Source organism: Xiphias gladius, chromosome 11, assembly GCF_016859285.1.
Source record: "Xiphias gladius isolate SHS-SW01 ecotype Sanya breed wild chromosome 11, ASM1685928v1, whole genome shotgun sequence".
NCBI lineage: Eukaryota > Metazoa > Chordata > Actinopteri > Istiophoriformes > Xiphiidae > Xiphias > Xiphias gladius.
This window is the reverse complement of record NC_053410.1, coordinates 7212806-7237799: the sequence shown is the minus strand read 5'-3', so window position 1 is coordinate 7237799 and position 24994 is coordinate 7212806. Positions and strand designations below refer to the sequence as shown.

The 24994-nt window shown below is 38.6% G+C and overlaps 1 protein-coding gene across 5 annotated transcripts in view; it reads right to left on the bottom strand.

Annotated features, from left to right (window-relative positions):
* Positions 1 to 17544: 17544 nt before the first annotated feature.
* The window catches only part of LOC120796321 (bcl-2-like protein 11), a 55012-nt gene continuing 47562 nt past the window's right edge, over positions 17545 to 24994 (bottom strand). For 4 of the 5 annotated variants that reach the window (XM_040139026.1, XM_040139027.1, XM_040139028.1 and 1 more), the window contains one exon: positions 17545 to 22728. In XM_040139026.1, coding sequence (XP_039994960.1) covers positions 22564 to 22728 — 165 coding nt within the window. In that variant the 3' untranslated portion in view covers positions 17545 to 22563. The remainder of the gene's footprint in view (positions 22729 to 24994) is intronic. The other variant, XR_005708363.1, reaches the window with a different exon arrangement.

Sequence of the window (24994 nt, the reverse complement as noted above, 5' to 3'; positions counted from 1 at the left end):
CTCACTTTGGTGGGACTCATTTTCCTGTTTACTTCTCTTTTCTCTTTTTTGAAATTAATTTCCAGTAGGTTTATGCAGAATGACAATTTAGGCTGGTTTGTCCTACAAACTATAGGTGTCATTTAAAATACCAACAACACCTTAAATTTAAACAACAAAATATGTTGTTGTTAATTGCTCCTCAGAACGACATACAGTATACCACATACACACAAGCATTTTCTGACCTCTTGCCACTGATGGCAGGAAGCCATTGCTTGTGAGTGTCTTCAAAAACAGTTACAAATCATCATTGTAAAAACTAAACCATTTCATGATCTTCGCAGGTATGAAAGTGAGTCATGGTCCAATATGCAACTTACACAAATGTGAAGTGGAAACTAGAAGCCTTCAGCCTCTAACATACACTGAGAATGGGCTTTTCAGTGAAGTAGTAAACATCGGCAATGCTTTATTTGACAGGTCCAAATAACTCCAAATGATCTCTGAAGACATTTCTGGAAAAGAACCATATAATTTTTCATTAATTACAGGTAAAATATAGAGTGATCAGTTGATACACTTCCAGTTATTTGTAAATGCTACGCTAGCACAACCCTAAGACTTTCATTCTAAGGATAGCAGGTGAGCTGAACATGCAAAATGAAAAGTGTGTCTACAAACAAACATACAATTCAGCATAAATGAAGAATGAAGTTTCCAATAATAAATGAATGAGTAACAAATATTCACTGAGGTTTCAATTTATTTTATGGAAATTCATCTGGAAACCAAAACTAAACTCATCACAACTAACTGAAGTAAAATAACAGTCTCAGAACTTTGTTTTTCCTGTAATTAGCAACAAGCTACATGGTTCCTTCCAGGAAACTTTCAAGAAATCATTAGGAAATAGCAGACCTGTAAAATAAAGCATTACTTTTTATGAACTATTTTTTACTTACCTAATACATAATTTCTTATTTTTTTCTTACAAACTTCATTATAACAGGCAAGCACTAATTAACTGCAGCAACTAACACTTTCTCCTTTTCCCTTATAATTACCTTTACATTGACTCATTTGTCAGATGCTTTTATCCAAAGCAACTTAAAAGTGAGGTACAACACTAAAGCTTCAGTACAGTAGGAGACCTTGAAGTAAGTGCTAAGTGCTAGTTAGGCATGTTCGGGTTTTAGAGGTGTTAGGAGAGGAGGTACTCTTGGAAGAGATGAGTCTTCAAGAGTTTCTTGAAGATTGAGATTTCTCTGACAATGTGGTAAGCTCGTTCCACCATTGGGGAACCATAAACAAGAACAGTCAGGACTGTGATTGCCTTTTGTGCAGTGATGGTAATGCCGTACGACGTTCCTCAGAGGAACACAGTGGTCGAGAAGGAGCATTTAGTGGAAGGTGGCGTTCCCTCAGCCACATGAATATGTCTGAGAGACAGGCTGAGATCCGTGCTGAGACCGTGCTGTCACTTGGCGGGAATGACAGGTATTGTTGGGTGTCGTCTGCGTAGCAGTGATATGAGAAGTCATGCAAGCAGATAATTGGACCCAAGGAGGTGGTGTATATTGCAAAGAGCAGAGGCCCCAGAACCCCAGCACCAACACTGAAAGCAAAAAGTGTAGGGCTTTCTTGGAAATATCCTAGTAATTAACAGCTAAATACCAGTTAATTTTTATGAAATTATGAGGAAAGTTTCCAGGAAATTAGCTGGAAATACAGGACCCGTAAAATAAAGTGTTACTGAAACATCTTGTTAAACCTTTGAGATACACAATATTATACGTTGTGGATTTTTCAGTGAGGGCTAAACGGTAGATATAATTTTAAGAATTATGAACAAGTTCATTACATTTTTTGTTGAAAAACCACATCGGACACAACTTTATATTTGATTATTTCAATATGTTTTAACACATGCCTGGAGGGGATCTTTAAGATTTTGGTTCAGGCCAAAGTTTCGGCACAAAAATGACTTGGTCAATGAAACTTCATGGTTTGGGGTAAAATTACTACTTTGTTAAGGTTAAGGGATCCTCATCTCCATGATGAAATAAGAACCATTTGATTGAGGTTGGAGAACAACGGTCAATGGTTAAAAGAAACCAATGTTAACTGCAGTGTTGGTACGAAAACAGGAAGCAATTAGTGGTCTCCTGTGTTAAAGTACGACTCTTGACCCAGCCAGCCAACACAGCCTCCTCCCTCTTTGGACTAAGTGGCTCTATAACAACATCGTAGCGTTTCCTTTTCCTTTGCTCTCAACAGGCAAGAATCATAATTAATAAGCGAGTGGTTAAGAGAAAATGAAGCAGAAATATTTCTGGAACATTTAAAGATCTGGAGATAAACAGGACAATTACTGTTTTCTGAGACTCTGTTTTCTAATAAATAGCCTATGTGAATTGATAATTTTAATAGTTTCATATTAGTGCTGAGAATGGCCTGTTTGAGCTACATCAGTGTAATTCCTGTGTCATATCCCCGTAAAGTCATTCCTACTGACTGCCTCAGTGATCCAGATGAGTATACGATGAAAAAATGCATACAGAGCTTTTCTTAAAATAGATTTAAAGGGGCACTCTGGGTATTTTGTACTGCACTTCCATAAGAAGACAAGAGAAATTGAAGCAGTGAATTCACATATATTCAGATTTTTCTGCATGGGTGAAGCCCCAAAGACACTGAATCCCACATTTCCCACAATGCAACACAATAGGGTATTTCATCAGAACCTCTCTGCTTGGTGAGTGCCCAAATCTTTCAAACCCCACACCCACAGCTTGTGCACCAGTTTTACTGAAAGATACTGTAGTCTCCAAATCCAAACCGGGATTTTTTCAGACTTTAGAAAGCTCCACCAAGAGAAGACGCTGCGCTCCTTGTGGAAAATAAACTAAACTTTTGTGTAAAAATTGTTGGATTGCCCCATTAAGTGCATCTACAGTGATTATCACGCTTTCTGTAATTATCTCTCCCTGGGTAAGTTTACCACTCAGTTTTGTGAATTTTTATCTGAGCACAGCACAATATTGCACAACACAATGCAATTCAAAGCAACCGAATACGATGCAAAAACACAAAAAAAAGACAACAGGACAACAAAATGCAACACTATGCAACACAGACCCTCAAAGCAACACTGTGTATTTAAAATTAATAAAAGCAAAATGAAATGAAATAAATGAAAATCTTATCAAGGATGTTGCATAAGCCTTTCAACTTTTCGCTTTAGTCAGGTGTACCTCATATCATTTCCCCCATAGTCCAACGCAAAAAACAAAAAAACAAAACAAAAAACACACAATTCAGGAGCATGATGGTGTTAAGTTGCCTGAGGTGGTTGAGCAGCTTTGATACCTTTGGTTTTTGAAGATGTGAAAGCTTTTGATTCTGAAACCTGTGGCTGAGTTTTTGCAACAGCACCTGATTTTTACCCTGAGTGGAGTTTAAAAGGTCTTTCACTGGCTTAACAGAGATTAGACGTGTTTGTCTGCATGCCTGCTTTACAGTCTCAAAGTGAGTCAAACGGCTGATGAAATACTAGCCTACAGAGCTGTGAGATGAGGCACATGGCAGGAGAGTAGGAAGTCTTATGATGGAAAACCTTAACGTGTTACAGCTTAACCAGAGCTGCGTAATGTATTGTGTGGCAATTAATCTATTCTACCATTTTCAGTTTTTATTTATACAATAAAGCTGTCTTGATATAGGACTTTCACAAGGAATTTCCTTGATGTGATTTAACATTTCTACTGTTAAAATTCTATTATATATGGTAAAATTTAGTTATTTAGTTATTTAATTTTAAATTTGTTTCTGATAATCTAGTTAATGCATCACAGTTGGACTTGATCTTGTTCGGCTCATACTAATGAATCACTGGAATATATCCAAACCAAGCAGCATTTCAACTGGAAAAGTCACATACAACAGTGGTGCATTCAGTGTAAAACATTTGCATGGTCCTTGATACATGATTTACAGCATAATTTTACAGCAATTAGTCCAATTTGGTTTGTGCAGTGGAAGTTAAATTGACCAATGCGTGGTGGAAACAGAATCCATTACACTCAGTTACCAAACCTATCAATGCAAAATGGGGTGAATTTTAAACTGTTAAACACGTTTTGAAACCATCACCTTCAGTGTCATCTGAAAATCACCTAAACAACTGAACTAGTTTGCAGCTGTAATAGCAACAGCATCACTTGTCTGGAACAGCACTCAGTGCGCTATTATCAGAGCCGTAGCCAGAATTTTACAAATGCTGAGGCCATAAGTCCAAGTCCACCCAATGCAGCCTTTTCAAAATATTTTATGTCACTTAACTGTCAAATTATACTTTACCAATGTGAATTTATAAATAACATCTCAAATCTTTTTCTGTACTGCTACGAATAAAATTCTGGCAGAGATTTATTTATTTATTTATTTATTTATGTTAGCCAAAAAGTAGTCCAATTTAAAATCTGTTGAGTTGAAAATACTAGACTCTGCCCATAATATATCCACCGTGGTTAAGATTTGAATTGTAGTTTGCTTCAACTAATAAATTCAGAGGAAAAATCCCAGAACATGACCTCAGTGCCTTCAATGGCAGCTACAGGCCTAGTCAGACCCACTGGATGTAGGCTGCGGGTATAAGCCTGCTATCGGCCGCGTGTGTCATGCAGCATTCTCATCCCCTTTCTGCTTCCGGCCTGTTACCGTTTTTCAAAATCTACTTTGCTATGGGAAACAAAAACAACCTCCTGGCAGCTAGCTAGCGAGCTAGCAGGCTGCACGCTGAAAATGGAAAGTTTTGACAAAGATTTGGTTCGTGCAAACACACAGTTGTCATACTGTACGTCTTTTACTGTATTTTGTGGCGTTTTCTTTGCAAATGATCCACCAAAACAAGTTCTCCTCCGACACTATGGAGATAGGTCTGGCTATGCGAAACTAATAAATCCCTGACTGCCATTCATGATTTTTAAAAAGTTGTTGCCAAATTAGGCAGAACTTAATGTGCAAGCGGTGTCCTGTTTGAATAAGAAGAGCTCTCAATTTCCTTTACATGTAAGTAATTTGATTTAGCTTTTGAGAGAATTTCTCCATAAAAGCTCTACAAAAACTATTCTCTAAGAAGATTTGAAAACAAACTCCTGAAAAGTGTCTAATAAGAGTAAGATAATAATAAGAGTCATTTAACTTCTCTTTAACCAAAGGGAAATAACAGCTTCTTTGGAGGGGGGGGGGTTACAAGACTGAATAACACTGAATTTTGCTGTGAGTCACTGAATGACGTGTTTGCTCTGCTAAATGCCAGCGATTATATGTTGTGTGAGACAAACCTGTCATTAACCCCTAGAGAACAGCAACAGTGCAGGCTGAAAACCAAACTTCCCCAAGCAAAGTCAAAACTGTTCATTTGGATTTCCAATATTTTCTACATGGTTCAGTGACAGAATTTTATAAAAATAAATCTATTTCAGTGAAACTGTTGTTTTCTTAATGTTGGGTGAAAAGACTAAATTACAAGCTTTAAGCATTTATAAGCTACAGTTCTGTATTTGCCAATTATAAACAGACTTCCTCAACTGTATGTAAGCACTTTTGCCCTGCATGACTTTTGTCACAGTTACATCTCACATTTGCTGAGAAAAAACTGTTGCAGGATATGAAGTAAGAAAGGGAAGATATGAAGATGTACTTGTGGCTCTGTGAACCATCTCAGAGCATTAAAGAGCTAATAAAAACCATAACTTCCAAAAAGCTACATATAAAAATAATATCAAAATCTGGCCTGGAAAACAAAGTCACCAATCATCTATTCATGGCACCTTTTCTGACACATTGGGAGATGTAAATTAAAGGAAAAAAAGAAGAACTTACTAGTCGTAGTTAACAATTAGTCCGTGTTAATTAAGACCTAAACAGAAAGCAAAACTGTTGTCTTTGGTAACGTCAGCTCCTCTGCAGCTAAAACCCTGTTTGCACAGACAAATATGACCCGGGGACATCTAGTGATTTAAAACAACAACAACAGGAAGTGCATCATTCAAACACAATTCATCATTTCCATTAACTCAGTTCAATTTCTTGCCTTTTACAGTAAGCTGCAGGTATAAGGACACAAAGGGCAAAACTGACCCCATGCTTTCTCACTATCTTTGCCTGTGTATAAAGTCTCTTAGACACTATTTCATGAAACAGATTAATCAGATTAATCCAGATTTAACTTTGCGTCTCTTATTTAGTTTATATATTAAAGATTCAAATGAAAACATTCCATCCAGTTTGTTTGTATTATAAACATATTAAATAGCAATTAATTTAATTTCCTAATGCTCTACTTGCTTTTATTTTACTGGTTATTCTACTAGACTCTTTTTCTTCTTTTGGTTGGTCTAGGTAGGTAAAATGAGAACTGAGATTGCTTTTATGGGTCTGGTCTAGTTTCCCATGCTCCCTGTGTGCGTCTGTGAGTCATGTTTAGGTTGTGTTATTTAAACAAAACAAGGCTGGTGATAATCTTTATTTTTGTTATTGTCAACAAATCCCATGAAAAGAAGAAAACCAAGAATGCATTAGCCCATCTCTCACTATCTTCCAACTTTTCCAACCTGTCTGTGGCTCTCAGCCCCAAGTCCATTGGTTCATAGACAATTTTTTTTTTTTAAAAACAGGTCATGAATACATAGTCACTTTTTAAGAGGCTATGTAATTTTGATAAACAGCTCAGCACTGTTGAGGGAGTATTTTCAGCCACATACTGACATACATTCAGAGTATTTACAGCAGCAGGATGGTGTTTGCAGGATTGACTAAAAATAAACTACACCATGTTCATACTAATGAGGAAACATGTCAGCCAGTCCAATGCTGTGGCTTACTGCTGTGTTTTCAATATATTATAGATTTTGGACAAAAGCTTTGGATACACAGACAATACTAGTAAGTAGAATCAATTCAGTGTTTTTTTTTTGTTGTTGGTTTTTTTGGGGGGGGGTTGTCTTTTTAGGGAATTTGTTGACAATAAGAAAAACCATACAGTAGAGTTGTGAAGTGAATAGTCTCAGTGATTTTTCCCATAGACAATGTTACATAACTCACAGCTGGAGAACTTCTACAGCTTGGATCAGCATGAAACTCTCCCAGTTAAATCAATAGTACCAAAGATAAACAACTGCATTACATTCTGTTTCACTGAAGAAACATTGAAGGTAAAAAAAAAAAAAAAAAAAAAAAAAAATCTGGGTTAAAATTAACGAAGGTGCATTTTGGATAGAAACACCCATCAGTTTGCTTAAACTTCTATCCCGTGCATCACTGACAATGGGTGGAAGCTAATGATTATGGTGTTGAGAAAAATGATTACATCAATACACTTTTGGATTCTGGGCTCCTTCCACTTTGCAACTCTACTGAATATTATCAGAATTAGATCACAGTAGAACCAAGCAGACTGGTTAGTTCAGTTGAATATGCCTTGAACCATGCTCTGGGCTGGTTAGTTGCCTGATAACAGTGTGTTGGCTAGTTGTTTGGCTAGTGCGGTTCAGGCAGATTTAGCAGCTCATTTAGCTCAGGTCTGTCAGAAGGCTAATTAGTTGGATAACTGGATAGTCGGCTGTTTTAATTGGTTGGCTGCCAAGTGTTAGATAAGAAAAACTGATACCACTCTCATGCCTGTACAGTATATATGAAGCTACAGCCAGTTAGTTAAGCCTAGCACATCAAACAAACAAGATATAACTGTGAGGTGCCAGAAGGCAGTTTCTCTTACCTATGGACAGCGCCAAGGTGGCTGTTTTCCCCCTGTTTCCAGTCTTTGTGCTAAGCTAAGCCTACCGGCTGCTGGCTGTAGCTTCATATATGCTGCACAGACATGAAAGTGGTATCAATCTTTTCATCTAACTCTCAGCAAGAAAGCTCATGAGTACAGTATTTCCCAAAAAGGTCAAACTCCACCTCCAAAGAGCCCTCTAGCATAGGTGCCTTGTGATTCTGTGTCGCTCTCCATTTATCTCTCGTCTGCGGATGTCAATGAGCAACTTCTGCCTCAGCCCCGAGTCCACTTTTTAGCATTTTTCAAAATTATGGAGCGGGTGGAGTCAGGCTCAGAGCTGGGGGTCAAGTTATACTTTAATTTAGTTGGGTGTTTTTGATTTGACTGTTTTAAGTTGGATCCTGTTTGGGCTCTCTGGGAGTGGGGTGTTTTGGTGTTTTGTGTTTTAGTTTGGTATACTCTGACATGTTTTGTCTCGGCCTCATTTACTCATGGCTGTTGTGATTAGTCTCACAGAGCGGCATGGTTTCCTGTACATATCAGGTTAGTTAGGACTAGTTAAATCGGTTGTGTCTGTGTGCTCTCTTATATTTCACTTCTTTCCTTTGCAGCGGTTTGGGTAAGTTGGTTATATTTCCTTTGCTTTGGCTCAGTTGTGGTTTGTCCCCTCTTCAGCTTGGATTTGTTTGGTTGACTCTGGAGCTTCTGGCTTGATTTGCCTCGATGAGTCTAGTGGTATACATTGGCCTGAACCACAACAGAGCTGCAGCTCTGCTTCAGTGAGGCTGATGTAACACTGAGCCAAAGAGCTGCAACACTGCGCTTGACACTGCAGTGCTGCCCACATATAGAGATGCTTTGATAACAAGACTAAAACAGGCTCATATACTCATAGACTGTATGTGCATGGACACACACACAGGCAGATTCTCTTTGAAAGCCTTAGCCTTTTGAAGAGAAAGAAGAGGAACTGTCTTTTTTGCAGCCGCAGCAGCAGCACTCATCAAAAGGACACTGTGTGTCATAGCAAGTACTTTACATTTTAATGAGGACGTGAATAAAAATATAAAAAAGAGGGGACCAGGGTCACATGGTGTAAGCTTCATTGTAAAGAAACATGTCATATTGTAGGAGAAATGCAAATAACCAGCTGCCCTACAAACAACTAACATTTCTTATCATTAGGCCACGTTCTGCATTTCTTTGTGTGTGTGTGTGTGTGTGTGTGTGTGCGTGTGTGTGTTAGGTAGGAAGTGTTGTGGGGTATTTCCTGACACCGAGGGCCTGTTGATGAGGCCCAAGACAGGGAAAGCAACTTCCTTAAAATGGAGTCTTGGTCTCCCTTTTTCAGCCCTCACACAAATGTACATGATACAAACTCTCTTTTTCTCTTTCTTCCACTCGCTGCCTTTTTTTTTTTCCAACGCCACGCATATAATGTGACTAAGAGCTGTAGCTGTTTTATCTCATAATTATTTCATCAGAGTAGAAAGTAACGTTATGTCTGTCTCTGTCAGATGTGGATGTGGATTCATGCTCGTAATTACGATATATGACTTGTAATGAAATGAGCTATGTAACAGGAAATTTGTCTTGTCTTACTTCTGCTTTTTTTCAGACCCAGAAATTCCTGTCCTGCTAGTTTTCCTCAGTGTGTTCCTGACTTTATCTAGGCTCATCTCAAGGCTCTCGAGATGAAATTCACCACAAATGTTCCAAAAGTCCTGTGTTTGCATTTTGCTCACCTGCATGTACAGCTGTTAAAGCTCAGTGGCTCGGCCCATTAGGTTTACTCAACCTTTAATGATGCTGCAGTTTCATTTAAATGTCCCAGTAAGCAATGTTAATTGTTATTAATAACACCTGTGTTTTTCCTACTATGATGTAAAAATGTCTTTCATGAAAAAGGCCTGTCCTCCACCTGTTTGCGTAGCTTCCTCTCATTACACTATTATCCCCCAGAGAGTGCAGGCTCTGTAACTATCCAGTAACTGTATGACCTGGTGACAGCAGCATTTACTGTAAAACAGCAACACTTTCAGAGTGAAATCAGAGCAAATCTGTGCAAATCTTTTGCATCGAATTCAACTTTAGGTAAATGTTGTGCTGCTTATCATAATCTATTAGTGGTCTTCCAACACTTTTATATTATCAGGGCTCAAAAGTGGCATGGGAAATCGATATTTAAATGAGTAAGTAAATGACAGTGATTAATTAATAATAATAATAATTATATATATATATATATATATATATCATATGTATATAATTTTCTGTATTTCTTCATTTATTTATATAGATATTTTTTCCACTTTTTAAATTTCATTCATTTATTTATTATTTGATAGGAAAATTAAAAGAAATTGCATATTTATTCTTTTCTTTGCGAAATTTTAATTAATGTATTATTTTTAATCAATAAGGTCACTTTTTGGCCCACTTTTATATAACCCTACTCTGTCATCTTGCTAAAAACATGCAGACAGTTACAAGACAGGAGTTGGTGGTAAAAATACATCCTTTGAAAAAACTTTTTTTTCAGTCTGGGTCATATTCTCATTTTTGAGTCCATTATGATTGTGGGGCATGCTAACTGTGCATCTGTCACCCCTTGATTAGCTACTGTAGTTAACTGCATAGGGATCTACTTCTGGGGCAACTTGCTGAATAACCCAACAAGCTGCCTCTCCATTTCCCCTCAGCTGTAAAGAGAATTTCAGCACCTTTCAGCTCATTATTTTAGTTTTACCGTCTGCAACTTTACTCATTTTGCTCAGTTGCCAGCCGCAGAAGGCAGCTGTACACTTCCTACCCTCACCAAACAGCACACAGACAAAGTTAACGACTAGCTGGTGAACATAGTGGACCATTTAGCTGTTAAAGAGCCAGACGTTTCCCTCCGGAGTTAGTGGAGACCAAAACAGAGATAAAACAAGACTGAATATTGGACTTACATTCATACAGTTGACATAAACATGTTTCAAAATAAATGCTGATGTTGCTCTGCGTATGCTGGATTTGTAAATGGGCAGAAGTTTGTTGAAAACCTGCACCATACCTGCACCATACTAATTTTACATGTGAATTTTAGCTTGTTGTCGAGTTCGAATCGAAAGGGGGGGGGATATAAAACAGAAGATTAATGCAGCTTTAAACTTAACACATTATTTAAATTTACAAGTAGGACTGAGTCATTTCTAGTCCTAGGATGACAACAAGGTCCGGACAAACTTTCATCAACAATGTGGAAAAGTGACCAAACACAGAGAGACTTCCACGGCCTACAACTTCCAGACAGAGCAACCCAACAAGTCCAGTAAACTGCTCCCCCCGAGATCAGTGCAGCCCTCACGACAAGGAAATGACAACATTCATGTCAGACCACAAAACCAAAATCACTAACCAAGTCAGAGCAGTAAAAACCCTTTCTGTGTCCAAAAGCCATACTGCAAACCAATTCTAACCTGCTTTTGAGAAATCTCTGCAAATTACTATCAGTATACAGTAAATCTGTGCAACTTTTGAGTGTAGTGTTAACATACTGAGTGTTAGTATACCATAAAGATTGATGCACAGTGATATTCACAGTAGTACGAAAATGTGTATAGTGTGACGTCGGGACACAGCTTCACTTTCTTTTTCCTGAGGGCCTGGTTGTGTCTTGAGCACCCAAATTAGTTTTCATTTTAATGACTGAGCATTTTGTGGCAGTTTACAGCTACAACATGAAGAAACCATTTCAGTCTTTCCTTATTGTGTGTCCTGCCCTTGACATCCTGTTTCAACCTGAAGATACTAGGGAACACAATTTACACGGAAAAGAACAGACAGCTAGTTGTTGCTGCATGTTTTTACATTTTCTGACTTAATAATATACAGCCAAGGAGAATTTACATATAATGTGTAATGCTGTAGCATCTCTGTATAAACTCTTGTAGAAGTAGCTAAAGCATTTTAGCCAATAAGCTAACACCTGGACATATACAGGCAGACACGCATGTGGAAAACTGGATATGTTGCATGTGGAAAATAAGGAAATGGAGAGCTGAACTGAACTTTTGGGTTTTGTTCCACTAGTTCATCGTCATTTCTTTTAACCATGGCCAGGATTGTTCTATAGTTTAAACCACGTGTTCATTATTGTAACCATCACAAGAAAGGTCGGCTAAACTTAGCAAAGCACTTATTTTCACCCAAACCACAATGTTTCCCTAAACCTAACCAAGCCGTGTTTGTACCTATACCTAACCAAGCTTTTACCATACGCTTTTCAAATCATAAAATGGTTAGTTATTTATTTATCAGCACGATTTTTAATAGTTTTTCTGTGGCATGTCTCCTGCTTACAGTATGGCAGTTATCCAGAAAACACTCCTACTTCTCATATCAGAGAGTAGGGACTAACCACCAGTTTAGGTTGGAGGACTTGTTGGAGACGGAGTGGACGCTCATAAAGTTTGAAAAAAAATCTCGAAGTATCACAAAATAGTTTTTACACTCACCAAAGGTGGAGAGTCCGTATACAAACAAAAGTAAAATGTGACAAAATTGTGATGGAAATATGCAAATTAGCAAATTAATCATGATGCGCTTGAAGCATGTGACTTAAACGTTACTGAAACTTCTTCTCAACGGAAAGAGACGAAGAATGGAGGCATATGAAGTGATGAGGAGACTGTCACGTTACTAAAATGAATGCATGAAAGGAACATAAATGCCACATTATCGTCATGTTTTTCACCGTTTGAGGTAAAAACCTCAAATGGGTTTGAGGTTTTTACTGTGCTCTTTTAATCGCATCCTCTTGTTGCACCGTCTTCTTTTGCAATGATGTCAGTGGCGCCCGAACGGAAAATTTGTGCCACCACCTGTTTTTCTTGACAAACCAACTCTTATTATTAGTAGGACACTTAGTGGATGGAACCACGCATTAATTCTATTGCGCTTACATTTGGATGGAAACCTAGCTTATGTCAGGCAGAACACAAAGACGACCAAATTCTTACACTGGAGTTGTATTAGAAAATGATCTTTTCAAGGCCAAGTAAGTATCACACTTTGACAGATCCTTAAAATTAACTAGTATCTACAGTAGTCAAATAAATGTAGTGAAGCAAAAAGTACAAAATTTGCTTCAAAAGTCAAGTAAAAGTTCCAAGTGCCACAAAATGGAAACACTTAAGTACAAGTACCTCAAAATTGTACTTAACCATAGAACTTGAGTAGATGTACTAAGCTACAATCTACCACTGCTGCCAACAAATACACAGATCCTGCTTTAACTGTGATGAGCCAATATGAGCAACAACATTAGTCATACCACGGTTCACACTCCAACTGACAGATTTCCATCTATACCATACAGTTTAAGCTTGCCTGTGAACCAAAAGCAAACATCTATTTTGCATATCCATAAGCCCTTCATAACGTCTGTTTTACGTATTTGGTTATGTTTTCTGTCAGCAGATAGTAAACAGGTGAGATCTGATAACTTAATGCTGCTTGCAGCTGTGTAGAGTGTTACCTTCCAGCTTGCTGATCTCTGCCGAGCCCACAAGGTTTGTGTGCAGCTGCATTCTTACGTAAAAGCGCAGAGTATTCAGTGGGAGTTACTATCTGTTGTGTCAGGATGGCTAAACTGTCTGTCACCAGTCGCAATGTACATCATGAAGCACAAGGCAGTGATTGATTATGTGTACGTGTGTGTGTGTTTGTTATCGTGATCTAAAATGTTGTGTTCTAGCCACCATTGTGTGGATGAACATTTATGTGTGTGTACTGTACATTTGGGTTTGTGTGTTAAAGATTAATATACAATATAAAGTCGAATGTAATTTCTAGGAGACAGGGTTGCGTAATGGATGCAGATGCTAGCCATACAGAACCAAGGAGTCACTGAATGGTTTAATGAGTATAATATTGATGTGGATCATATGCTGTGGCCTTCACAGTCACCAGATCTCAACCCAGCCGAACATCTATTAGAGTGATGTGTTAGATGGCGCTCTCTAGCAGCGTCATCAAAACACCAAACAATCACCAAAGGAAAATCTTTTGGAAGAAGGCCATTTAATTCTCTAGCGGAGTCTCTATCGAAGAGCGCTGAAGCTGTCCTGGAGGCCTGTGTTGGACCAGTGACATACTAAGGCACCTTATGTTGGATTTTCCCTTTAATATGTCACACACCTTTTTTAAAAATGTGTAAATGTTGGTGTTTTGGGGTACAAAATGCCAAAATGTACTTTTATTTAAGCAAAGGGTCTGAATATGTCTTCCAGCACTGGAAGCTCACACATCATACACAAGGACAACAGTCAATAGAGGAAGAGAATAGGCTGGAGGTCTCTGACCACAGCATCCTGAATATGTTTTCCTTTTGGCCCCAACAAAGCAAACACACAGCAGACTGAGCTGTTTCACTGACTCACAGACGTTTGTGTGGGAGAGACGGAGAGAGTGAGAAGTTGAGAGTGAAAGATAATAGTAAGGAAACTATGTGCACACCTGGTTCCTGCTGTGTATGACACAAGTAGGTAGTGGTAGTTTGAAGGAGAGAGGTGTTGGTTGCAACCAAACCACTGAAAACTAAAAAACTAAAAGTGCTTTCTATGTAATCATGGCCAAGCTTTTACTGTTAGTGGTATTAATATGTGAGATACCAAAGATGGACATCAAAACTTGCGGTATATCAGAGATTTATATGAATGACAAAACTCAGGCTGTGCCATTAAAGCAAAGGAGCATGTAAAGTCCAGTTGAAATCAAAATGGTCATCCCTTTTTGTAGTCAAAAAATGAAATCAAATTTTTTTTTTTCCAGTACTGAAAGGAACAAAAAAGGATCTAAATTTTAAACAGACCTATTCTGGTAAGTTTGCTAATGACAGACAGTGTTATTGGAATGGAGTGTGCTTTACTGTCAGAAACTTGTCTCGCGCCAATAGGCGACCTCTGTTTCACATCAATTTCAAAATTGAACAGAACAACAAAGTGCATTTAGTGTCATCGCTTGCTTCATCTGACATACATGACTGGATTTAACTGCTGAAAAATAAGTTGCCAGGTCCCTACAGTACATAGCCTCATCCCTGTTTAAGCAGTGTGTATAGTGTTCATATTTTGAAATACCTGGCATGGTAATTTTGTTAAGCACAAAGTAATTTAGGAATATGTAACATATGAGGACAAAACTGAAATAATTGATGTCTTAAAACTAGATTTTGACCCTGTGAGCCCCTTTGAGACAGGACCTCAAGATGAGTTAAAGAAATAGGACCAACCTTAGGGTCCTTATCATGTCAGTCGATATTCTTTGTAATTTCATGGTGCATAATCCTACGTTCCCAAAGTTTCAACTGAGTTACTGTAAATGGTATGTTAAACAATGAACCTAGTTCATTTGGTGGCCCCCTAGGGGCCTGGGGTTTGTGACTGTTGCCCTCTCTACCCGGTTTGCAGGTACACAAGATGAACACAGACATGATGTTGCTGTGGTGTGTAAGCAGTGGTCTTGAAGAATAAACACCAGACCATTAAGAATAAAAAAAACAAACAAACAACAGATCTGTTTAATGTACTATAACCGATGGTGAATTAGCCAACTAGCTCGCAAACTGACGGTTGCTGTGCACATTTCTCCTGGTGGATGTTTGTGTGGTGGCTCATTCAGCGAGCCAAGATGAACACAAGGCATGTGCCCACATTCGTCAATGGGAAGACCAACATTTAGCACCCATTTAGTGTTTATAAGCAGTATATAAGCAGAGATAAAAGGTACCCATAAATGGAGGCTGCTGTGGCAACAGATAATGAATGACAATATAGTAAAACACAGTTGTAATCCCAGAGTGTTAGAGAGTTACACCCCATTTGTCAAATGTTTACATTGTGCTTATAAATGCGATTGTATTAGCTAGAAAGTCTCGTAGCTGCTGTCTGGCAGTGTGCTGGTCGGTGTCACAGTGAGTACGTTTTGGTAAGTTTAAAGTCAAAGGATTTGAGTGACTATATGCACAGACGGGACATTTGTCCAAAAACCTGGATAATACTGTTTTCTCTCTAAATAGTGCACATCCCGTGACATTTTCAAAGACAATCTGTATGCTGTAGCAGAAAGTAATCATGCACTTTAATTTCCATTTGACTTTTAACAAAAGCAAACCTGCTGTATGAAAGTAAAATTAGAATCTTTTCGTCCTCTCACCTTGAAACCACGAAGGGTTAAATCAGTTACTTCTCTCTTTCTCTGCAGATGGAGGAATCCACCCTGCTGGACCGCTGTGCTGACTCATACACACATGTGTGAATGTGTATCTGTGTGTGTGTGTGTGTGTGCGTGTGTGTGCACGCAGGAGCCATTTATGCGCATGACCAAGTATATGTGTGTGTGTGTGTGTGTGTGTGTGTGTGTGTGTGTGTGTGTGTGTGTTAATGAGTTGTGTGTTTGTGTGTCTGTGTGTGGAAGACATATAATTATCTGAGCATGTGTTTGTGCCAAGCTGTGGAAGGCACCGTACTTTCCGTGTCCTGCAGATGATCGCTCGCACACACACACACACACACACACACACACACACACACACACACACACACACACACACACACACACACACACACACACCATAACAGGACAGTTGGAAGAAAATAACAAGAGAGAGTCTGCCTCAGACAGTTACTCAAATAAAGAGAAAAAAACTGTCCTCATTTCACCTAAATTTACTCTTATGCCAACAAAGTACAATGACCTGAGATGAACTAGGTGACTGGTGATGGACCATACACAGATTTCAGAGGAAAAAAAAAAGTCTAGAGTTAGTCTACATTTGGGAAACATATTTTTTCATCAATATTCGGTTAAGAATAAATACTCAAAAGGAAGATTGAGGAATTTTAGTTTATGGTACAGCAGATATGTTGTGTTTTGTCATTCCCTCATGTAAATTAGGCCTATGTCTAATGGTAGAGGTATTCAGACTATGCACTTAAAGGATGGGCTTCAACGATGGGGCTTTTTGTTTATATATATCTCTGCCACAGCTCAGCGTGGAAACAAAAAGATGGAAGTCATGAACATTCAGTGTTATGGAGAAATTTAAGTTTTAAAACTAAGCTTTCAGAGGCTTTAACAACTCACAGCATTCCACGTAGCTGATTGAGGTAAAGCTAATCTTGTGTGTTTTCTCTACCGTTGGATATATTTATTTATAACAAATCATCAGTTTATAAATTGATCATGCGTTTTGTTTCAAAAATCTTCATCTGAAAAGTAAGAAGTAACCGTTGTCAGATTAATGTAATGGAGTAAAAATATTTCCCTCGGAGAAGTAGTGAAGTAGAAGTACAAAGTTGTAAAAACATGGAAATAGCCAACTGAAGAACAAATGCCTCTAAATTGTACTTAAGTACAGTACTTGAGTAAGTACTTTCCAAAAACTGAATACAATAGTGCAAACAAGCACAATATACAACTAGACTGGCAATCAGTGTAGCGCACCAAGGCCAACGTCAAACAACGTACGCCGGACTTTGGAGAAAAAAATTCCAATTCATAGTAAATGGTACAGATGCCCTGAAATTTAATAGGTCCTTCCCCGGCCCATGCTCCATCCGTCCACCAAGTTCGGTGTAAATAGGTTCAGCAGGTTTTTTGTGTAATCCTGCTGGCAAACAAACAAACAAACAAACAAACAGACAAACAGACACGGGTAAAAACTTAACCTCCTTGGCAGAGGTAATAAATCACTCATGCAGTGAGTAATGTAAAAAGATGAAATGGCTTTATTTACGGCAGCTAAAAGCATTTTAAAGAAATTCAAAAAGCATAATTACAATATTTTCAGTGTACAATAACAGTATATAAACAACAACAACAACAACAACAACAACAAAAAAAACATTGCTACAGTTGTACTGGGTCACTTGGAGTCTTTCAGATTAGTTTGTTTCTATCTCTGCACAAACAGACTCCAACAGATGCATTTCCATACAGCATTTGCAGTAAAGCACAACACACCACAGTGTCTGTGGGCCCCCTCATACCTCATGTGTTTTAACTTTTTAACAATTCCAATGAAAAAACAGTAAGCACAAATGTTTATATTCCTGTTAATAGACCATAGGAGCCATTCTCCTTTTCCGTTATTCCTAAAAGCTCAAACAAATGCAAATCTGCAGCAAAATTTGCCAAAGCAGCTCCAGCAGTGTTGATGCGAGCCAGTAAAACCTTGAATGTCACACGACTGTTTCTGTACTGTCACACTTACAAAAGTTAGGCGGCGGATCAACACGTTTACCAGGTTTCCATATCAGTTTCAGAAGACGGTAATTCATCTTTCAGTTTCCTCCCTGCCATGCTCTCCTCTCGCACTCCAGCTGTAATACAGTACTTCAATATGAGGTCTTAGGTTTCACATGGCACAATATCACAAATCAACATGCAGTCACATCGCTCTCAGTGTCACAGCGGAGGAAAAGCAAAGGGAGTAAACGTGGTGCACAGGAAGACAAGCGTAAAACGTCTGCATTTCCAAAAGAATATTGTATGACACTAACCTGAAATGTGTCATCTTATTTCTTACATTTCTCTACCAGGGAAGGACTAGAACAAGTAAGGAAACACAACTAGAAACAGAAAGTAGTGTGACACAGCGTGGCGAGAATTAAACGTGGACGTAATGACATAAGACGCTTTAAACTTTAGTTTAAGTTTTTCTGCCTCTAACAGTGACTGGACAAAACTTGCTTTACCCAGGGGCAGGTTTAAAAACCTTTGAACGGGGCGCCGGTTGGACTGGGGCACAGTTTCATAGAAGGTGGGCACATTTGTAAAATGGGTAAAAATGTGTTAATAAACAGCCATGGACAGGTTATGAGACGACGGGCCCCTGGACACAGGTATGTATAAGGCCCCTCAGCCCTTCTACAAAGGAGCAAGACCCCTAGACACAAAGCGCTACTGTTTATAGTCATTCTGCATCTCTGTGGTTATTTTTTTTGGTCGTTCTGAATCTCTTTGTAGTCGTTTTGCCTCCTTTTTTGGTTGTTTGAAAGGCTTTCAAACAAGGAATGCTGGCGCTGGCCCTGCCCCTGGGTTTACTCATAGGCGCTGTTGTCTATCTGTGTACTTGGATGTCTCATCCATTGTTTTCCGACCTCTAACTTCATGCTTTCTGTCCTCGACACGCTATTTGTTTGAGACTGTTGTCATGTCAGAGATGGAACAGTGTGAGGGATTTCCACATCTGTCCAAAAAGCAGGTTCTTCTGACGAATTTATCCCCTGAAATTTATCGCCCATGTCTTCACCATGCACATTATGCACGCAATAACAAATGTCAAAAAGCTTCAGTTACTAAATAGACAACCTGAAACTAATCCATCACCTCATTGTATGAAGACTGAAAATGAACATTGGAGGCCGAGCAGCTGATTTAACCATTAAAACATACAATTACACAGGTGACAGAGTTGCTGAAATAAGAGTTTAGGAATGCTAAAAACCAAGATCCCACTTAATCTATGATGAATGGGTGATGACAGAACCGTGAAAACATCCAAGAGTGACTCCAACACAGTCAGATGAATTTGGTTATTGATTGTGTTACAACAAACAACTGTTTCTGTTCTGATTCGCTGTTCTCATCTGGATAACCACATAGGGAGCAAAGCAAATTTGTTTTAGATGATTAAATCCAACACATGTGACACAAATGGCAACACAGTATCTGCAATGCTGCTGACAAGAGACTTTCATTTGAAACAGAAAAACTTCCACTCAAGAGTAAAGCTTTAAATGCATTAAGTGTGATTCCTGAAAATGGTCTTATTCAGATCTCGGTCAAACTGCTTTAAAAAAGGACTTTTCTGACACTGATTGATCTTGCCAAGCATAAAAAAAATAATAAAAAAAAACACATTTACATTATTATTCCAGTCAGGCTGAAGCAGACACTCACTGCAGCCGATGTGATTTTGTGAATAACTGGTACCAATCCAAACAATATACAGTATGGCACAGAATTTGGTAATATTTCACTTGTTCCATCCACAACAACCCACAAAACAATAGTTTTACACAAATCTCTTTGGTCAACATGCACACTGCATCCATGGACAATTCAAATACAATGTTTGCTGTTTGATGCACTCTTGGTAACATAAGGTGCTTGGGTCAATTTTTTTCCTTGCATAATTCTCGTTCACCACCTGATTTTCAAATGCCTAAAATCGTACAGTTAACTAAGGACACTGACGCATTTTAAAATGCGCCCTCCAAATAAGAAGAAGAAATCCAGATATTTGCGCATAACAAAGAGCAGGCATTTCATTTTATTTGCATATAAGGTTTTTACGCTTTCACAAACTGTTTATCATTGCTCTTGCATTTTAGTAATCATACGAGAAGACCTAATAAAAAAAAAAATAAAATAATGGCCAGAACTGATATGTTTTAATGAGCACAAAGATAAGAATAAATGTACTTAATCTGAAGCCTTTATCACCACTGTTTGTTGCTACTGCTGGCTAACCAGTCAGTAACAAAACCCTCTTTGACCCTGCATTATTCAGCGGTTGGTTTCTGGCCAGAAATCTCTCTCTGAGAGTGTTTAATGACCTGGCAGGCGTGAGGAGACTTGGCAGGGTCTGAATCACTGTGCTAATAAACGGATAACATGACCTTGTCATCAAACCAGTACATGTCAGCTACATTCAGCCCGGCTGCTGATGCTAAATCCAGGGGCTGAAACTAACGCCAGTGCAAGGCAGTACTGTTTGATCACTCATAGAAGAACGCTTTAATGCAAAAGGACGAAGATGAGTAAACATCACAGGAGAACATGACAGTTAAACGGTCTTGCTCCGTGAGTTTCGCTCCACTAATTGGCCGTCTTAGTAACAAGTATCAAAATCTTATCATCGTATGAACAAGGGAAGTAATCTGCCCCTATTGTGGATTATTACCGTGCAAAATCTTTGTTTTAATGCTGAAGACAACCACAGCAAAGGGGGAAAATGAAGCCCCTTGATGCTTTTGTTTTGTTTTTTTTTAGGAATCCATGTACACAGATTGGATTTGGTGATAAAAGTGATTTGAAATTCTTTCAAGAAATCTTTCAAGTTAGACTTTAGTGAGAGAAGGGTGGAAGTCATGTGCCTATTGGCTCTAGTGGTTACAGAAACAAAGGCTTTTCTGTACAAAAGAGGGCTGGTATCAGTTACTCGAAGGTTGGTACAGTATTATCTTACTAGTATCGATGGGTAATTTATTTTTTTTTAATGTAAAACAATAAACAGGGTAAAATCTGTCTGGGCAGATTCAGTTTACACATGAACAGTTCATACTGTCTATTGTGTACCAATTGCTGTTTAATAAATTGTAAAGTACTCAGGAAATACGTGGATAAAACATTAATTTTCCCAAAAGTTCTATAATATACATTTTTGTTCAGACAACTTTTCTCATTTATTAAAATCTGCAGTTTTTATGCATCTCCTTAAAGTACCTTTGAAGGAATAATAATCCAGATTACAGATTGCCTGATTACATATTCGCGGTAGCAGGAGCTGCTGTGGCTAAAACTTGATCCAGGCTATGAAAATATGACACACAAAACAAAACTGACACTTTATTAGGCAGCATTTGAACAGGATTCACTTGTAGGGAAAGCTGCATAATTTTAATATCGTATGTGCTGATCGGTCCAGAGTGTGTTTTTTTCCCCCTACCAAAGAATTATTTACAGTCCCAAATATTTGTTTTTGCAAGCCAACTTCTGCTTTTCCTGATTTTGTTTCATCAACTCAGCCGGTGACAGTGATGTTTCTGCAAAATGCTGGAATTTGTCAATAGCGTGAACAGAATCCTGAACAAGTAGTCAAGGCGCTGAGGACCGCAGATAATATTTTTTTCACTATCCACCTCACCACTCCCAGGAATATTCAACTAGTCCGAATGGGGCTTTAGCTGTAGAAGTCTGATAAATACAGCATTACATGGCATTTGCTGATCTCTTAAGTCGATATCTGTGTCATTTAATACTCAAATTATCAGGAAAACGCTGATGTACTGTTGACTTATTTACGTAAAATGCAAGCATAAGAAGGCGTGTATTTCATGGTAGAGAAAAGTTAAATGGTACAGTAGTTTAAGAATATTGTGTGATAAAAGCATTGGATAAAAATGCTAGCTTTGGCTTAGCTGGTTCCCACACAGGTCACAAGTCTGTTATACGGTGGATCCTAACGTGAAAGGAGCGCCATCATTTTTCCTGCCTGAAACCTTCACAGGGAAAAGATTGGGGAAAATTTTGTTAACCAGACCCACGTACTTTAACAACCCTGGGTCTGCAGAGTTGATCACCCAGGGAACTCATAAGCTCTGTACAACAAAAACACCTTAAAAGAAGCGAATAAAAGTAAAAAGGAAACTGTACAAGGCACATTTGAATTTCCATATGTGTCATTTTGCGGAGAGGCATATTTAGGTGACATGACTGCCTCTGTGCTGTGCAAAATCCTGGCTCTTTGGTAGCATTACAAAGGCTCAGAGACCGTGAAGGAAAAGCACAGGTGCAAAAAAAAATCAAATAAAATACAGGCATTTTAGAGTTCCTTAAAGGTGTTAACAAATAATCTCCATCAAAATTAATACAGACAGACTCCAAAGTCTTCTTCCTCTTTTGGGAAAGAAGGATGGAGAGTAAAAATTAGGTCTCCAAAAACAAAAAGAAGATTCAAGATGTGATAGATCCACAGATACATTACTTAAGAAAAATGCTACGTCTGCTGGGTTTTCCAAAGGCTAAACCTGAGAGTGGTCCTGGCTGTTCGTACTGCCTTGCAGGTAGATTATCCGTCCAATCACAAGGAGCAGGAGGCCCATGCACAAAAGCATCGTGGGCTCCTGGTGGATCTGCGGCAGCTGGTTCGGATGGATCACCACGTGTCTATATCCAACTGCCATCCCCTGGAACAAAGAGGAGAGGGAGAAGAAGAGATGTTACAGTATTAATGACAGAAATATACAGCATGATTGCACAAAACCAAAAAAAAAAGTTTTCTCAACCAGTAAAAGATTTGGTAGAGGAATGGCTAGAGAATGAAGCAGCTTGACACAGAAATAGTTCCGCAGTATGGATGGTGATGTCAAGGGAGGTCGATGGGTGAAGACAGTAATCTACAGCTATGATGATCTGGAATCAATGGACTGTCCCCCGCCCTCTTAGTTACTGTTCTGTTCTGTTCAGTCATTTTATTATCCCAGATGGGAAACTTGGCTTGTAGTCAGGTTCACAAGATAAAAGACAACAACACAGTACAAAAAGTACAGAAATGTTTCCTAAAATGTCGCCTATTACGTACGATATACAAAATGCAATTCAACAAAACAATCTCTGAAATACTAAAGTGCTACAATTAAAAATATGCTAAAATTACATGTGTAAATTTAGCACTTTTATTACACAAGGAAAAAAGGAGTTTTTCCCCCCTTTTGAACCGGGGTACTGTAAATCTCCAGCCTGAGGGGATTGTTTCAAACTCACAGTGAGGGGGCTGTTCTGTGCAGTCTAGTATAGACCTGGTCTTGCGAAGGACCTGCTGATTAAATATAGTCCTCAGGGGGGTCTGTGGGACGCCTAGGACCTTCCAGCCACCTTCACAATAGGGCTCAGGTGATTTTTGTCCCTGATGTTCAAGTTACCGTGTCAGGCGTCAATAGAGAAAGTAGAAACAGATTGGATGAAGGACATGATTTTTCTATCTGCTGTGCTACATCTGTCCAGCTTTTCAGTCTCGCAATGCAACTATGCAGTTGGACGGTAAACTTCCCAAAGTATTTATGTGGTCAATGGGTGAAAAAAAGTACTTTGCAAGTTCTCAAACTCAACCTTCAGATGACCACTTCATGCTAAAATTGTGAGATCAGCATATCCAGTTCATTGAGTAATCCATGTCCAAATGAATCATTTGCCTTAGCTTTTGACTAGTGTGTTCTCATTTCTCAAAATGTTCTGAGTGTGTTGTGACATACATCAAATGTTCAGGTAAACACTGGGGTTACAGAGAGATCCCTTGATGATTTAAAATCAAAGGGACACACACACACATCCTGTAGGTTTACATCCACAGGAAGCAGGTAAGTACAGTTTTCAACATCCTCCCAAAAAGCTTTTTACTCTCTACATCTCCAGGTGTGATTTCTTTATGCCAGTGTGTGTATGAATGCATACGTGCAATGTAGTGTGTTTGTATGTATGTGTGCGGTGTCCTCCTACAGGTTGAATTTGTTTGAGGGCTTCCGGTCTTTACTTTAATCACATTTACAGCCTAACATCTACATACATTAAAAAAAGATTCAACTGTCCACTTTAAAAGATGGCGTTCCTGTAACAACCTTTACTCAGAGAGCACCCATGAATGCACAATTTTTGGAGACTGTCCTGCCATATTGTACGTATGTATAAAAGACCCCGTATACCATTTAATGGGGCCACAAATGGCAGTGTGGGTGAAATACAGTTTTACACTTTTAATGTAGAGAAAAATACCACATGAAAAAGAAACATTCTTTGATGAAAGTTGTGGGATTACCTATAAAGAGCAATGTAATAATAGCTGCTAAACGATGTGGTCTAATAATGTAAAATTAAAGGTGTACATCAGTGATTTAGCATTTCACATCCATAAAGTAGAAGAGATGTGGGCAAATCTCAAAACCATTGGCTCCTACTTTTCCCTATACTGCAACTGTCTAATATTAGATGTCTCAAGCCTATACAAAACTTATAAACCTCCTTCCAGGGCCACAGAGGACATTTGGCAACTGTTTTCACGGGCTGATTAGTACGCTACATGAAGAGTAGACTGACCTGTCTGTGTAAAATTGGTGGAGTGCCCCTTTAAAAATCATCTAACTACTTCGTAAACGACACACTGAACTCTGAATAATGTCAGATGACTGAAAAAGAAGAGAAATGACACTGGGTCTAGCTACACATTCACAGGTTATGGGCGAGACTGTCCTCTGATTTTTTTCTTCAAACTCTGATGGGAAGCTCGTTCAAGACCAACAGCCAATGAGAGCTGAGTTTACAGAAAGATGAAGCAGCTCAAGCCGAGTCTGGTTTTCACATGGAACTGTGCGAGGTGTCATGAGAAACATCTAACAAAGTGATCAAATCCTGTCTAACCTGTGCTGTCCAGTCTTCAGGAATTTCTTCCATAAAACATTT